The sequence below is a fragment of the Pocillopora verrucosa genome, chromosome 14 (genome assembly GCF_036669915.1).
Source record: "Pocillopora verrucosa isolate sample1 chromosome 14, ASM3666991v2, whole genome shotgun sequence".
In the NCBI taxonomy this organism is placed as follows: Eukaryota; Metazoa; Cnidaria; class Anthozoa; order Scleractinia; family Pocilloporidae; genus Pocillopora; species Pocillopora verrucosa.
The window spans coordinates 5592244-5609409 of NC_089325.1; the positions used below are offsets into that span (position 1 = coordinate 5592244).

Sequence of the window (17166 nt, forward strand, 5' to 3'; positions counted from 1 at the left end):
ATGCATTTTCTTCTGTGCAAGTTATGTAGATTCAGTATTATTTTATAGCGCCATGGAGGGCGAGTGAAAACGCTTTCCAGACTATTTTGTGTTTTCCAAATAGCCTTTTAAAAAAAAAAAAAAGCAATAGTTTTCCCTGCATGTTTAGGAAAACTAGTAAAAGTAATCATATTTTGCAGAAAAAATTTTAAAAAGATTATAAAATCGTATTTTCCTCTGCATGAATGAGCATGTTCATAAAAAACTATGTGTTAAGAGTCAACCACGGAAAGATGCAGAGGTAATCTGCAACCACTTAGTAAATGGATATTACCGAAATTCTGCAACCAAGCATTGGATGTCGCAGAAATTCTGCAGCCACTCAGTCACTAGATGTCGCAGAAAATTCTGCGACCACTCAGTCACTTGTGGCAAGAATTTTACGATCACTCAGTACCATGTTGTCGCAGAACTTCCGCGATTATTTAGTCACAAGTTGTCGCAGAAATTCTGCGACCACTTAGTCACTGGTTGTCGCTGAAATTCCGTATTCACCCAGGCACTCGATGTCGCAGAAATTCTGGAAACACTCATCAAGTAGTGAATACAGCAATTTAGCAATCTTACTAAAACCAGTCAAAAACAAATTGAATTCCACCACATTTGGTCAGTGATCCTCAAGCACTCTATAATTTACAATAATGTAGGTAAACTATCAAATGGCACAAAGCCACACAATTAAAAAAATAGAATCTTCTCAAATTTTGTAGTTACACCCACCAGTTAAGAAAGCAAGAATTAAAATATACAGTTCGTCACATCCCTTTGTTATATGATCAGATAAATGAAATGCGAGTTACAAAAAAATATAATAAATTTAATGAGATCAAATTTTGATATCTGGAAAACAAAAAACTTAGTTCCACTACAAAAGAAGAAAATATCAACTAATATACTGCCAGTCCTTTGAACTATCTCAAAGAAATATTAAAAAACTATAAATACCAAAAACAGGTCTCATTTTATCTTGCATTTGTCCTACCCTGTAATGAAAGCTTTTAAGGCCTAATGGATGGAGAGTGAAGTTACAATAAATCCATGCCATATTTCATTAGTTTCAACATACGGTGGCATTGAAAATTCGACATCAAGGGTAACAATTGTTGGTTTCTAGGTGAACTGCAATTTCGCACTATTTATCGAAAAATATATATATTTATACATATGTCCTACTTACGGCCTCGAATTGAGAGAACCGGATTGAAATCGATTGCTTTCTTAGACTTCTAAATAAACATCAATAAATAAATATATTTTTCGCGTCCTACCTAAATAGTGCTACTTTGAAGTCACCCTCTCTAAGGAGGGGGTGCATTGGGATTTTTGGTTTTGCGGTTTTGGCTATTTTTAGATCGGTTTTTCGGTTTCTGTGCCAAAAACTTCGATTTTTCTGTTTTGGTGTTCATTGCGATTTGCGCATATTCCGTTTTTCAGCATTTGGTTTTCGGTTTTCGCGAAAAATACTCGTGGGTTTTCGGATTTGATATCCGATACGGTTTTCGGTTTTCCTATTTGACCTATTTGGTTTCCGGTTTCTCTTCAATCTGAGTGGCAATCACGGGCCTCCGCTTATCTCTAATAGCTGCTAAACGCAAATGTTATCGAGAGGAATGCGTGACAAACCAAATGAAATATCGCAGGAATCCCTAGGTAGCGTACGTGTAGCCGTACCCTCCCCATCCCCCTCCACTAAGGTGGCGGGGAGGGGAGGGTACGGCTTAGCACGGAACATTGCCATATTTTTCTTATCAACGCCACCTCGAAGTTGGTGACCAAGTTACAGGCCACACGTGACTGATTGATTCAACATCCCAATAGAATTTCCAAACTTTCAGGCTTTTCGATGAAACTTACCAGAGCTATAGCTTTTTGTGACTGCAAAATTGCAATCCTATAGTAGACTTTTGTGTGAATTTCCTTAATTTGACTAAGCTCTATTACCAGCCGCTGAGTCCGCAGAGACCACGCTCGAGGTCCTCGAGAGAATAGCTTTAAGCAGATATTAGAAGATGCGAATGCCAAGTCCATGGCATTCATAAATTCTGTAATGAAATTAGTGTAGTTTACTTTGTATGTTCCACTTGTCACCACTGCATCGGATCGATCAGGGTGTTAACAACTGGGATATGAAAAATGTATCGTTTTTGACAGTTTTGCATGCTGTTTTTTTGATCGAATTTTTTTTCGGTTTTGGATGATTTTTTCCACGGTTTTGCGGTTTCTTATAGACCCCAATGCCCCCCTCTTTAAGGGTCTATGAAAAAAGGTGTTATTTTACGGAATTGACTCGAAATTTGCTCCATTTGTTTGTTTATATTCTTTTCTAATGGTGCGTATAGCCATTTGACGACATTTAAAGCGATAGAGCCAACCGGCAATTATGAGCAATGCGATAGTTAACGGCACAACTCCTAGTACAATCCCTAATGTCTTCCCGCCAGGACCTGGAAAACAAAAGATACAACATTCACGTTAGTAAGTAAGTCAGTAGGTGAGAATGATATACAAGAAGTAAGTACGCAAAAGATTAGAAAAAGCTTTTGACAGAACCACTCACTACTGGTATTTCCCCTTACGTTGTAAGGGGAAATACCAGTATCCTTAGTTGACAGAGAAACTAGTCGTGTCCTAGTTTATGAGCAGGTATCTTAAATATTAATACTAACAAACAACTATTCGGTTCAACCCCAAAAATTCAAGCCTATCCAGAGGCGTTGTGCATGTTCACGACTGTATTTCTGCGAGGTAGCGAACGTAGAGGAATCCAATATGGCTGCTCAAAAGGTAAGATTTTGTAACTAAAGAGCTGAGAAATTTTGATGCGGACTTTGCTAGTTGTCCTTATATTTTGAAGGCTACTTGCTCTTTATGTCGTTGGTTTAATAGACCATAAATTGACCATAAACTTTTGAGTTCGAGAGAGTTTTTTATCAATATTTAGGAGCAACTTTTAAGACTTCTCACTATTTGAAAGAGCCATATCGAACTTTGTGGCTTTTATTGATGTTACCGAGATGACATTAAAATCACTTTTACTTAATTTACTTTTTTTTTTATTGCCCCAGGAAGCGTTACGTTCGCTTCCAACCGAAAAGAAATTGGGAGAATTATAATGTGATGGCAGGAATTGCTTGAAACAATAAGAACACCAGAAATGCAAAATAAGAAGCAGAGTATTTTATATTTCAGCATTAGACGACTTTTCTCGCGCTTACATAGTTCATCTGGACACGAGGGAAACATTCGAGGAGTTATGCGAACGCGGAACTTAATCTAGGGTTTACATAGAGTAAAATTAGTTTCAGCATGGCTTGTCTTCCGTATATGTGAAGCTAATATCGAGCTGTTGATTCGTTCTGACGAGCGGCTGATGGTCGAGACGTCAGTATTTGACTCTCTTAATGGCGGCCAATTACATTATTTATGTGTTACAGACTGCAACTGACTACTCCCCCTGTCAACGCTTACCTGAGCTGCTGCTGGGGCTGTAGACTTTAGTCGATTGAGGAACTGGAGTTGTCGTGGTTTCTGTGGAGTTATCTAAAACATGAATGATAATATTTCAAATTGTGCATTTTACATACGAATTTAGTAGAATTTAATATTTATAGATATACAACGTGATCATTGATGCATGATTAAAAAATAAACCATGCTCGAGGAGTTATGCAAACTCGGGACTTAATCTAGGGTTTACATAGAGTAAAATTAGTTTTAGCGTGGCTTGTCGTCCGTATATGTGAAGCTCATACCTAGCTACTGATTCGCTCTGACGAGCGGCTGATGGTCGAGATGTCAGTATTTGACTCTCTTAATGGTGGCCAATTACATTATTAACTCAGTTGAACTGGATAAGTCATCAATAACACCGTGTGTTACAGACTGCAAGTGACTACTCCCCCTGGTAACGCTTACCTGAGCTGCTGCTGGGGCTGTAGACTTTAATCGATTGAGGAACTGTAGTTGTCGTGGTTTCTGTGGAGTTATCTAAAACATGAATGATAATATTTCAAATTGTGCATTTTACATACGAATTTAGAAGGATTTAGATAGTAGATATACAGCGTGATCATTGATTCACGATTAATAAATAAACCATGCTGGGCAGTCTTAGTTTACGCAATTATTTGAAAAGTAGATTTCCGCGGTAGAAATGCTCAGTTTCAAGGAACAAGAGAGACAGCCGTCCTTTCCTTTAACCGAACAGAATGTAAATATTATATGTCTTTGAAATATATTTTGAGAGATCTAAAGCACAGAACTGCGAAAAAATAACAACACTAAAGTATTAAGCAGTTAATATGGTGGATACTTGGGAATAAAATAGTTGATAACCTTAGATATCTCCTAGCTCTCTGACTGGGAACAGTAGCAAGAAAATAAGCTTGCACTTTATGGTTATAGTTCAAGATGCCCCGTCAATACACCAGCACAAAGTTTAAAAATTACATAATATCTAGATAAAGTTTTTGAAAATCCGGAAGAGTGGATCTAGACTTTTCATGAAAGTTTCCTTGAAAATCTGGATTTTTCTTTTAAAGATATGAAGAGGAGAAATGTAAACCCAAAACCAGTTTTTAAACTATTAAGTTTTGTGCAGGATTGCTTGATATTTCATTGTTCTCTGACGAGAAACGCTAACATATCCATTGCTTACCTGATACATTTAGATGGTGTACTTGTAGGCATTTCTCTGTTTCCGTATCATTATGTGTATATGAGAACAGGGCCACGACTTTGTACTTGCCACTATCATTGACAACGACATTGAAAATTTCTATCATCAAAAGGCTTTGGTTCACCTTCTTAAATTCGGCCTTCCCCCGCAAACAAATCTCCTTTACTGGATGAGTACATGCGCCATCTAATCCAGTTTTGTTTAGGAATGCAAATACGGACGAATGTGCGTATGCACGATAGCCACGAAAATGTTGGTCATCTTCATGATTTGATCTGTTGTAAAAAAGTTTTGCGTCCACTCCAGAATCGGCTGTAACTATAACTGCAGAATCAGTACAGACATCTCCTGCAGTTGCCACCGGAGCTGCAAAATTTGAATTTAAAAGGAACTGATTTTAAGAGTATCCTTCAGAATTTTTCTTAGGGCATAATCTGATTTATTCATGCAAACCCTGGGTAACTTTCCACGTTAGTGTAGTATTCATACTCTTCCAGCTGTACGTTCACCCGCATAACAGAACTCTTATTTTGATCATAGTAGCTATTTTGATTCTACGAAGATCTGGAACAAAGGAATGAGGAAAACTACGACAAACAATTTCCCATCTTCATTCACAAATATATTCAATGATGGTTTCTTGTGTTTATTCATATTGATATCTCAATAGGTTTCTTCAGTTGTGTGTCTTGTTACCAAGAAAAGTAAGAAGCCTATAGACGGCTAAGACGCATAAAAAATTTTGTCATCAATATATGCATATAAATGTTACACATATGACTTTAAGATCCTAAGTATTACTCGGCTTAAAGTTTATCTTTTAAAAAAGTGGCCTCTTGAATCTTCTTCCTTGAATGCTCTATAATTCTGTTATACTGGGAAATAAAGTAAAAGTAAAAGTAGTAAAAGCCGATTACAAAAAATATAGAAAGGAAATAGGAAAAAATGACAGATATAAATAATGCGTCGCATATTGAATATTGACTGAAAGGCGCGTGATAGCTGCGCGCGTGATTAACTTGATTTAATTTCGTCGAATTGATATACACTCATACTTCGAAGTTCGCATAGTTGTCACATTTTAGCTTAAAAAACATCGTCCATCTAACTATCGTTCCAGCATTTTTAATCGTTTTAAACACCGAGGTAGGATTATTAATTGACCGACATTAAATCATGTTCAAAAACTCACTAACTCCTACTCGAAGAAATGTTTGACTTACCTGTGACGCAGTGAATCACATGACATGTAAAGTATCGAAAGTTTCTTCATCGCTTTGATCAATCCAACTTACGAGAAAGAAAATTGTTCAACGGCAACTCTAACAAACCAAGTTAAACAGCAAAATGAAATGAACGCGGAATATGCCAGATGAGATCATTTTGCTAACTTGCTCCAATTACATCTGTTGTATACGAGAGCACCTTTTTGAAACTCATGTATACGAAATTGAAAGCATTGCGGACTGTTTTCTGAGGCCAGTTGGTGCCTATAGAGTACTTCGAAAACATTTCTATCGCCCTTTAACGGTGTACTACGATAGAAAACTTCAGCCGAAAATATAAAACAATAATAGAAGGGGTGTTTGTATCCAGCTTCGGAAAAAGTGCCGTGTTGTTACTTTCGATGAAAATGATGCATACGAAATTAAAAGCATTGACTGTTTTCTGAAGCCAGAATTTGTGTTATAAGATATTGAGTACTTCGAAAACGTTTCTATCACCCTTTTACGGTATACTAAATAGAAACTTTCGGCCGAAAATATAAAACAATAATTGAAGGGTGTTTGTATCCGCGTTTAGCGACATTCGCTTTCGACTTTCTTCGCTTGTTTTCATTTATTTACACACTGGTTTACTGTGAATAATCAGCGTCGTATTCAAAGTGGAAAAAGGTGCCCGGCGTGTTCTTACTTTCACTAGTTAGTAATTTCTGCCTTAAACAAAGTTTTCCGTCATTTGCCTGCAGTTCGTAACATCTTTTGTGTCTAAGAGGGGGCATTTTAAATTGCAGTTGAACCAGGTTTTGTAAGAATATTGAATCTTCCGCCCCGCCATCGCCCAGAATGCTATTGTCTTTCGCGACAGGTATTTGCAGTGCCCATTTAATCAGCGGGCAGCATAATAATTTGCATATCCTGAACTAGTCGGTTGTGATTGGTCAGCAGGTAAAGCTTTGGGAATACATGAGTCTCTGCAGATTTCAGCTGCTGTCAATCAAACGGTTGGATGCGTAAAGTAAATCCCAAGGTGACATAAATGAAAATAGAAAATAGAAAAATTTAGAAAAAAATTATCATGAAGAATAGGCGGTTTAAAAGCTTTAAAAAAAGTTGCGATCAGGCGGTTTTCGAGTGCGAAAGGTTTGCGGTTGAGGACTGGCAACAAAAAAACGCCTGATTGAAGGTTATAATCGTTGAGAATAAGGAGAGCGAAAAAATGGCCTAATCACAGTTTTATAGCGAGCGCGATGCGTGGGTCACTCGCTTTTACTTGACACTTGCGTTGTCATACCCCACTGAAAAATTTTGATGGCTAAACAGGGCTTTTCTTCCTTGTTTACCCATCAAGAAGAAGAGTTACGCGATGACAAAAAAAGACAACAACAACAATTGCAGAAGAGAGTACGGTGGCACCCCGTTAATACGACCACCAACAGGCCATGGAAATCTATCCGTATTGACGGGAGTAAAAGCATATCACTCACTTGTACTTCACACTCGCGCTCTTTTACTCCACTGATTAACGCAGTCCGACCAAACAGAAGAAAAAACAAGCAAACTGACTAACAAACGGCCACCACGAACGGATTGACGGCCAAGGGAACAGTTACATAATTATTCACAGTTTGATCCGTTTTTAATAATCAAAACATATATATAAATAGCACAGTTTCATTCAATCCAATCAGTAGCTAAAACTTATTTGCAACAACATGTCGAAGCGTGCGAGACATCAGTCGGGCTTTTACGCAACATTATTGAATGATGTCCGCCATCGTGGCTTTAATTCGAAATACCGACCGAAGTTAAAACCTATTTACAACAACATGTCGAAGCGTGCGAGTCATCAGTCGGGCTTTTACGCAACATTATTGAATGATGTTCGCCATCGTGGCTTTAATTCGAAATACCGACCGAGGGTAAAACCCTACTGTTATACGAAGTTGAACGCATTGTAGTAAAACGAGTTCAAGGAGGCAGAGGAAAGTACTTCCAATGGCAAAGCTACTCCCCGAGTGAAAATACATGGGAACCAGCCGAGCTCTTACCCGAGGAACTCCTCACTGCCTTCGAGAACAGATCTGTCGATCCATTTCAGTTTCCTCATAATAATGTTCGCCGCCAAAAAGCTCGGTTATTCCAAAGTACAACTTGGGGTGGATATTGTTTTCAATAACATTCGAATTTTCAGCACAGAAACGACATATCCATGTTAAACTTACCTGTGAGGCACTGAATAACTACGATAAGGATAAAAATTATAAGTGCTTTCATCGTCAAGATAATCAAATGCTGCTCTACTCTGTATATCCTTGGGTTTTCAAGCTTAGTCGTTTCCTCTTCAGAAACTAAAGCACACTGGCGGAGAAATGTAATAATTAAAAAGCATGAGGATTCAAACGCTTCTCATGATTCCAAGAAATCACGTGACATGATGTCACATCCATGTCAAACCCGTGTCCTGATGTTTATATCGATCGTAAAATCTTACATCTAGGGGTCTGCGCGCAGATGTCGATATCGATCGTGAGTGCTTTCGTGACATCCAGGGGTCTTAGATTCGTATCTTACATCCAGGGATTTTTAATTGTACCTCTGAATAGTCGCTATGTAACATTGGCGAGTTATATAAGGGGGGTGTTTTGCTAAAATTGTACGGTAGTTTTATATAAGGGTCTGTTCCCAGCTATTGATATTGATCCCAAACAACACTCAGTAGCGCTAAATTTCTGGCAAAATAAACCATTGCAGCCAGAGTGAATCTTGGTCTAAAAGGTGTGCTTCCCAATAAAATAGGTAAAGCATGTCGGGCGTCCAGAAATAGTTCACGTATAATAACTTAAGTTGTTTTCGTATCTTCGTATCACCTTAACTTTCGTTAAAGATGGAATAAGATTTGTTTCCAAGAAATCAAACTCCAATGATTCATTCTTACGGATAAGCCTCAGCTAGATTTTGCATCATGATCATGATCTGTTGCTGTAGTTTTCACTTGGATAAGTGCATTGTTTATGTACATTACTTTGAATTGGAAAGTCTTAGCACTATAGAACTTAGGAGATCCTCGCAGCTAAGAACACTACCGAACAAGTAGTTGAAAATAGGACCTGAAAAAATTCAGGCCCGTACGGGTTTTGAACCCGGCGAAGATCTCTTAATTTCGTTTCTTCACCGCAGTGTAGATATATGAATTTCATATCTCTAAAATCATCATTCATCTCTTGGATGGTTTATTAGGACCCAACACATTGACCAGCTTTCAGTTGGCATGTTAGCTCAGTTGGTAGAGCGCTGCACCTGTATCGCAGAGGTCATGGGCTCAAATCCCGTACGGGCCTGAATTTTTTTCAGTTCCTATTTTGAACTACTAGTTCAGTAGTGTTCTTAGCTGCGAGGATCTCTTAATTTGGTTTATTCACCGCAGTGCAAATATATGAATTTCATATATCTAAAATCATCATTATAGAATTTTTTAAATCTATAGAATTTTCCTCATTTAGCTCTTGGGATTATTGAAGTTTTGAGTTCACTTTGGTGAACTGTGCAACTGTGGCAGTGGTGAGCTGGAGAATAGGCTGTGGTGTGCTTAATTAAGTTTATCAACGATAAGTATTGTACTGTCTTTAGGAGTCGCTCCTTGTCGAGAACATTACTCGCTGTTTAATAAAGCAGTCGAGTTTGTAGGATTGTAGTGTTTTTCTGTCGGTTAGGTCAGTAATACCGTAACATGGCCCCCAGAAAAAATTTTAGCAATCGACATGCTACTAATGCAAAATGAATATTACTTCATTTGAATTAAACACATAAAGCAGTCAGTCAGCAGGAACCGATGAGATCGATTAGAAATTATCGTATCGGATGTGCTTATGGGGTTAAATACTTTAGGTAAACTTTCGATAAGCGTAGAGTACTGTCATCAAAACCTGACTTCATTGATAAGATCAACAAAAGTGTATAGAATGTTAGCTTGGTACCATTCCGCACTATTGATACATTTTAGTTACATACGAATTATTTTGCCCCCAAATAAAAAAGTTAGATCTCCTACCTAAGGGTCGGGTCGCATTACAGACCAATTTTTATTCTGACTTGAAAAAATTGGCTGAAAAAACAAATTGCATCAGACCGGAAATGAAAATATCATTGAGCTTATACGGTTGTATTTCAACAAGTGAAAATGCAAGCGTCAATCACACAGGGGAAATTTGAGCGATGAAATTGTTTTCAGTCACGACACTTGCCATGCGGCCGAAAAGGGTAACAGTGACTCTCAGGTTTTCTTTGTTCAGCGCTCACAACAGGCCAAATTGGGGGTGTGTTTCCCAGGCCCTGAAGGAAGGAATACTGCTCACTTCTTGGCATTTGATGGCCGTAGTTAGGAAAGGGAAAATCTCTGTCTCTGCAGCTTCGAACTGCACGTAATGAAAACGTCGGTGTGAATGATGAAATTTCGCGCTCTTTTTCACGTTCGTGACCTTGCCGTCAATATCGGAAGTCATTCTTTTCAACTGTTGACAGCTTTAGCGGCAGGCTCCCTTGGTTTTTCGAGATTTGGAAAAATTGGTCAGCCCCACCCAAGCACACCGGCGTCTTTGGTGTTTTTCCCGATTTTGAAATTTTAAAAAATCACAAATGAGGGTCGCATTAGAAAACAGATGTGTTGACAACTTTTAGACCCTGGAGTAAACAATTTTCAGCAAAATTGTCTGGAATGCGACCCAGCCCTAGTCTTCTGGGTAAAATTCGAGTTTTTCTTTGAGATTGTAACTCACTAAGTCGAAATGATAACGCAGACCGTAAGATCGCTCGAAAACACTCATCAGAGAGAGGGGAAACACGAGCATTTAGAAATGTATTATCGCTCGAAAACTTTCAAGAGTCACTAAACAGAAAGAAAGAAACATTATACACTAATCATCAATTGTAAATTATTGTAATTTACATCATTGAGTTGGTTCACCTTACAACGCACTTGTGTTTTGAACTACTAATCGGATATTTAGAATTAGTAAACCTACCAGCTCGGTGGAATTATATTTACATCAAACGCGCTTAGTTTGGTTCGATTGAAATGAATCCGACGTTTGAAACTTTTGGCGTGCTACATTAAACATAACTGATGCTGTTAGAGCAGTAACACGGTGTTTAGACCTTTTAATTTTCTTAGCATGAATCTCCCAGGATCAAACGCCGGATTCATTTTTGTTGCTTTTAATGAATAAAGGTTAGTCATGTACAGGAAATGTCTTGCAGCTATAATTATTCACACCATTTTTAGGGCTTTTTCTATGATGGTGAAAGTAAAGGCCCACAATTGGTGATATCACAATACAAACGATGATTCCACATGCCACCACCCATTTAAAGGAGGATTCTTCCGAGGATTTTCTTGGCACTGAAACGCCGGGCTCTAGAACAGACATAAAAAAGAAAGAACAACAACAACTCTGATGATTAAACCGTAGTAGTTGGATTAATAGATAATGTAAAAGGGTAGATGGCTAAATGAGTATGAAGATCCGTTTGAAGGTTAATTAATAGGAATAAAAGTATTCTTACATGTTGGATGGTAACTGATAAAGTGTTTGAACTTGTAATATGTGAAATCACTTGCAGTCTCAGCTCAGGCTACCGGTCCTGAAAAGGGGTCGGTGGGTTTGTAGAGTACATACATACATACATATACTTTATTTATGCTCGAAATTCACAGTGTAGCTGTAGAGCTAATATCTTCTAGACTTGTGGGAAATATTTATTGTTAAGATGATAAAAAGCTACTAAAGAAAATAAGTTTCTTCCGTAATTCTCGTGTAATTTACCTACAGGCTTACTGGTGCAAAAATACTGTAACTTAGAGGGGGCAAACCAAAAAATACGAACATTACCTTCCGATGTATCTAGAGATCCTGTACATGTACTTGTTGCTCTCGTAACTGTGGAGACATCTGTCTGTTGTGGAATAGCGGTTTCTAGTGGACCTGTGTATAATAGTTTATGCAAAATCAACTTTAATATCTGGCAGTGTTAAAACTTCGGAAATACAATTGGTGGAGTAAAGAAGTTTAAAGGAGTCGAGAACATAGAATCAGTTCAACAGCTAGACCCCAGATCTCCGCACCCGACACACGTTATCTTCTAAACTGTGCTCTTCCTTGTGGTCTTCAATTATTTCTTCTTTTTTCCGAACAGTATGTTAAAAAAATGTCTTACCACCCCTATGACGCAGCGGCGGTTTATTGACGTTGGTTACCTCAATTCTCGACAGATCAGGAATGGAACAAAATTGTCTAGATCAATCATCCAGTGACTAAATGTAATGTTTGTCCATTCACGAAGGTAACAGAGCTCGTGTAGTATAACAGTTTTAATTGTATTTATGAAAAAGAAATAACAACAATCTGCAATCACCGCAAAAGGTATTATACTCGCAATTCGTAGTGATCTTGGAAGTACTTTTGACGATTTCTCCTGATAATCCAGTGCGGTCTTGCGATTTCAGGGACTCTTCCGATAAAGGAACGACAACTTTGATCCCGACTGAACAAAAAAATTTCCCTTCAACCTTATCAATTGTTGCCACTATTGAAGATACTTTCATATACCTCTTTTCTGCGGACCCCGTCGTGGAACCCACAAATGAACCATAATCACTGTAATCTGAAATACAATTTTAGGTCAGAACGAATATTCTCTGTGCTGTCTTGAACGATACTACTTACCTCTGGACTCAACTTGAAGCTGGACCGAGTCGGTCAACGGGGTATTCTGAAGTCCGTATTCTACCACTATTCCATACGTCTTGCCATCTTCAAGTTTTACATTGTAAAGTTCAAACACTGCGACAGAGGATGTCAAATTTCCTGCCCAACCCACGGAGGACTTATATGAAGACCTTGTTGAGGCAAAACCACTCGAGTTGACAGCTATCAACTTTGTTTTCAGGAAGCCAGGACTCTTCCAAATACCAAACACAACCTCAAAAAGATCATTCTTTAGATCTCCTGAATTGTAGTGCCACCTAAATGACACAGTCTCGCCAATAGGGACGTTTATGAACCTTTTTGGAGCAGAGATCATACTTGGATAAACTATAGCATGAATGGAAACTGGAATAGACATGATAAGGCAAAAGTCATTATTGAACGTGGATGTAGGGGGGGGGGGGAGTCGGAGAAAAGAATGAAAAATCCTCCTCTCCTTAACCCTGGTGATAAATGATGGCTGGTCCTTAACGTTTAAGAAGTCATAAAGGACTTATAAGGTCCAATAACGCTGGGCCTATTTTTTACTGAAAATATATTCTCTTGATTCTTGAGAATCCACCATAATATCGGTAAGTTTCACTCTCAAGAGAAGGCCTTGCGGGTTTTCTTATTCTTTTCTTCTGTCTCTTAATGATTCCACACCTTTCACAGACAGCTCAGTGGCTGACATAACATACTTCATAGGTTGACTAGCACTGTGTCGTACAGGTAACAGACACTCCGTCAAGAAGCAACCTTTAGATGAATTCACATCCTTAAGGAAATTCACTTCCTTAAGGAAGTGAACTTATTTCCTTAAGGAAGTCTTGAAAGTACTCTTTTAACTCTCATTTAAAAACAGTTCGAGAAACTGTAGCTCTCAATGTATTAGTCATATCAATTTTTTTGCGGTAAAAGCCTATTATAATGATTTACTTTGGTATGATGGGACACCAAACAGATACGACTGAGCCACAAATGTAGCGAGGATGGTTACGGAGAGTGAAATTTATTTCGTAACTGATTTCCATGCATGATCCTTCTTTTTGACGCAATCTTGCTCAGAGGTCTACAGTCACGTCTTCTGTTCAGTTGAAGATCTGCCAAATCCTCAAATTTCCAAATTAACGCAGTTACTCGATTCAAATCACTCCGTACATTAGCTCAACTGCAACGAGGTTACCGTGGTCCGTCAAGATATTGCCTGTGATATATTTAACCTCTTAAATCATAGTTTCAGTTCCGCTTTTTCTCAGAAATGATATTACCAAAGGGGATCAGTTTCTGAGAAACGGATGCATTTTAACTTAAAGAAACAAATGATTCCAAAATTTCATTTTGAAGACTTCACCCCGATTGCATCAACATAGATAACGGAATCGAATTTCCTGAAGCGTGGATACCTACAATCAAGAAACACAACAGTAGACCGTTACGACAACAGACCGCCGAGGGAACAACTTGGAGTCAGACCTCTTGGAAAATCAGAACTCATCGAAACAATGCTGTTCGAAATTCACTAATCACATGATGATCGCCGTGATACAAATGATAACGCGTGGACCCCATCGCCTGATGAAGACTAGCAGAAAGCAGTCGAAAGGTCGTGATCTACATCTCAAGTGACTTCATCGTGAGACAAACGATTAAACAGTTTTTTATGACTTACAACCACGATGAGCAGCCAACCTCTTTTAAAATATATTGTGTTGAACTGTTTGGGTTAACTGGCTTGAGCAACTCAAGCAAGTGAGAGGCCCCAGGAGTCTGTTCAGGAACTTTACTTAGTCTCCGAGACTTTGTCTCTCTTCTACTAATTCAGCCCCAAATACCCGCTCTTAACTACTTTGTCGGTAAGCATGTTTGGGCTTACGGACAACTGACCATGGCAAAGAAAATATAAACATATTTTTAGAACACTAACCAAAACAATCTCACAAGACATTCGAAAGAACAACAAAGTACTTAGCAACGATCAATCTTCGAGAACAAGAGAGAGTTAAAACCTAAACAAAACTCCCTGCCTAGGACTCTAAGGAAGGTCAAGGACAAATCCAAACACGACTCGCGATGACGATTATCGTACGATTATTAAGCCCTACTACAACGATCAAGGACACAACTCTCAAAGGGTAAAAATAAATATGTGGCCTTGCAGCACGTGACAAACCAAGACTCGCACAAGGATTTCAAGATAATCTAACAAACCTAGCACTTAGTTAGAACAATTTTAGTATAGCTCATAACAATTGTCTCGAAATCTTGAAGAACGGTGTCACCAGTTTGCCACACACTATGTAGTAGCAACTGTAAAGTTAAAATTGAAAATATGGCACTTAAATATGAATAATTCATCCCATATTGAACTAATTTGAATATTGTCTAGAAAGGCGCGCCGTGCCTTCAATTGTCCCGTGTGAGCATATTTCCTCTGCATATTATTCGCTTAGTTTCACTTCTTAACGATCGACTTCCGCTTCGCAATTCTTCTGAAGTGTGATATACACTAATGCTCCGAAGTTCGCATTTATTATCATATTTCGTCGGTAAAAAGACATCGTCAATCTTAAATGTCATTTCAGCATTTTGCGTAAGGCTTTTGGTCTGCTTATTGATAAAACGCGGTTTGAAAAATACTTGAAATATAGCATTCTTCTTCTGTTCTTCAGGTTTCTGACCGACGATCGTTTTGGACACCAAGGTAGGACTGTTAATTGACCGACATAAAATCATGTCCAAGAGCTCATTAACTCCTACGCGAAGAACTGTTTGGCTTACCTGTAACGAAGTGAATCACAAGATGACAAATCCAAAGTATCGAAGGTTTCTTCATCGCTTTGATTGATACAATTTAAAACAAATGAAATGGTTCAAATACGATTATAACGACCCAAGTTACACAGAGAAATGAAAAGAAGTGTAAAAAGCTAATTTTGCCTAGAAATCATGAAATAAATTACTAATTTTGATGCCGCAAATTTAAAGGAAAAAGCAGCAGCATACTCTTCACGTTTTTATCGGGAGCCACTTACATTGCAGCTGAATCAGCAGTGAAAAGTGTATTGAAATAAATATGCAGTCGTAACGAATTAATAACCACGCAACGTTTGTGATATTTGATAAGAATATTTCCCGCCTCTCGGCCAACTAAACATTAAATCACTTGTTTAATCTCGAGTTTTTGTCTAATTCCTAAATTTCCAAGATCTGTTAGCTGTTAACGTAATGATATTTAACTCAATGATATTTAACTCAATTAGATTCGAGTAAATTAGGTCATGTTAAAGGCACCTAGCAAAGAGTTTCGCGGTCTTTTTTCATAGACTTGCCTTTAAATTTCTCATTTATACAGTGACTTTTGTACAAAGGGCTATTACATTTGGCAAAATTTCGTGATTTCAGAAAGCAAGGAATTAATATTTTTCGGAAAGTGCGGTCTTAAGGATTTTTTTTTTTAAGATTCGAATCGGCTCCAATTCCCAACTCCGGCTACATTCTCTGGGATTCCTGATTTTCCACCGTTGTCAAGATTCAGAGTTACGTTAATAGCTGTAGACAATTCAAAGAACTGTCTAATAAGCGACATTTCCTAATAGGTTGCGGTGATACATTAGCTCCGAGTGGCTATGTTGTTTACGATAAAGCTTTCCTTTCTCACGCATACGAAATGTAAAGCCTTGAATGTGTTCTGAGGCTATTATTTGTTTTGATGTCTTTAAAGTAATTCTAGCACGTTTCTTTTGCTTTTTTACGGTGTATTTCGATAGAAACTTTCGACTGAAAATGATGAACAATACCAGACGGCGTTTCTGAGACCGCGTATGGCGACAGTCGCTTTCCACTTTCTTTGATAATTCTCATTACTCACCTGTTTTCGCGTCTCCATATCAAACTTTGCCTATTGTTATGGCTTAATCTGGGAAACTGACACGTTTCGAACATGAAAGGTGCTTTGCTGTTAGTTTCGCTCTCGCTACTTCCGCCTCACAGCAACTTACATCTATTTTGACCAAATTACCGCATTCTCCTTTTACTACAGTTTCCCGAAATTTGCCTGCAATTTGTATCATCTTTTGTGTCTAAGAGGGGGCATTGTAAAATTCATTATGACGAGCTTCCTTTAAGATATTGAGCCACTCAATTCGCAGTCCACTACTTCGAGTTTTGTATTTTTCACTTTCCTCGTAAGAATATTAGCCAAATGTTCGGTTATTCTAAAGCAACGTGAAGAAGACAACATTTTCAAAAACATCTTCAACATCATAACATCAAACCCACGTCAATCTTACCTGTGAGGCACAGAACAACCACACAAAGGATCGAAGGTGGAAATGCTTTCATAGCCAAGATAAACAAATGCTGCTCTGCTTTTGATGTGTCTGGGTAATTCAAGCTTAGTCGTACACTTCTTTAGAATCTGCGCGAAATGGTTCGAAAACGAGCATACAACGAAATTTGGCTCGAAAACATTTCCCAGAAAAAT

General features: G+C 38.2%; 1 protein-coding gene across 3 annotated transcripts; it reads right to left on the reverse strand.

Moving 5' to 3' along the window:
- Positions 1-1757: 1757 nt before the first annotated feature.
- LOC131782819 (uncharacterized) lies at positions 1758-16966 on the reverse strand. 3 transcript variants are annotated; one of them, XM_066161028.1, is made up of 5 exons: positions 15462-16966; positions 4697-5083; positions 3955-4026; positions 3508-3579; positions 1758-2483 (listed from the first exon to the last, which is right to left on the reverse strand). In XM_066161028.1, exons 1-5 carry the CDS (start codon positions 15514-15516, stop codon positions 2314-2316), a joined length of 756 nt encoding a protein of 251 aa, XP_066017125.1. In that variant the 5' UTR covers positions 15517-16966; the 3' UTR covers positions 1758-2313. The 3 variants fall into 3 exon arrangements, with proteins under 3 accessions (XP_066017125.1, XP_058955538.2, XP_066017127.1); XM_059099555.2 differs by lacking the exons at positions 1758-2483; positions 3508-3579; positions 3955-4026; positions 4697-5083 and adding exons at positions 9819-11350; positions 11826-11918; positions 12660-13046 and having other exon boundaries at positions 15462-16964; XM_066161030.1 differs by lacking the exons at positions 1758-2483; positions 3508-3579; positions 3955-4026; positions 4697-5083 and adding exons at positions 11984-12597; positions 12660-13046.
- Positions 16967-17166: the final 200 nt, after the last annotated feature.

Coding starts and splice junctions, on each gene's coding strand:
- LOC131782819 (XM_066161028.1), bottom strand. CDS start 15,516: ATGAAGAAACCTTCGATACTTTGGATTTGTCATCTTGTGATTCACTTC. Junction 4,027..4,696: donor ACACCATCTAAATGTATCAG/GTAAGCAATGGA, acceptor TTCATGTTTTAG/ATAACTCCACAGAAACCACG. Junction 2,484..3,507: donor CAGCCCCAGCAGCAGCTCAG/GTAAGCGTTGAC, acceptor TTTGTTTTCCAG/GTCCTGGCGGGAAGACATTA.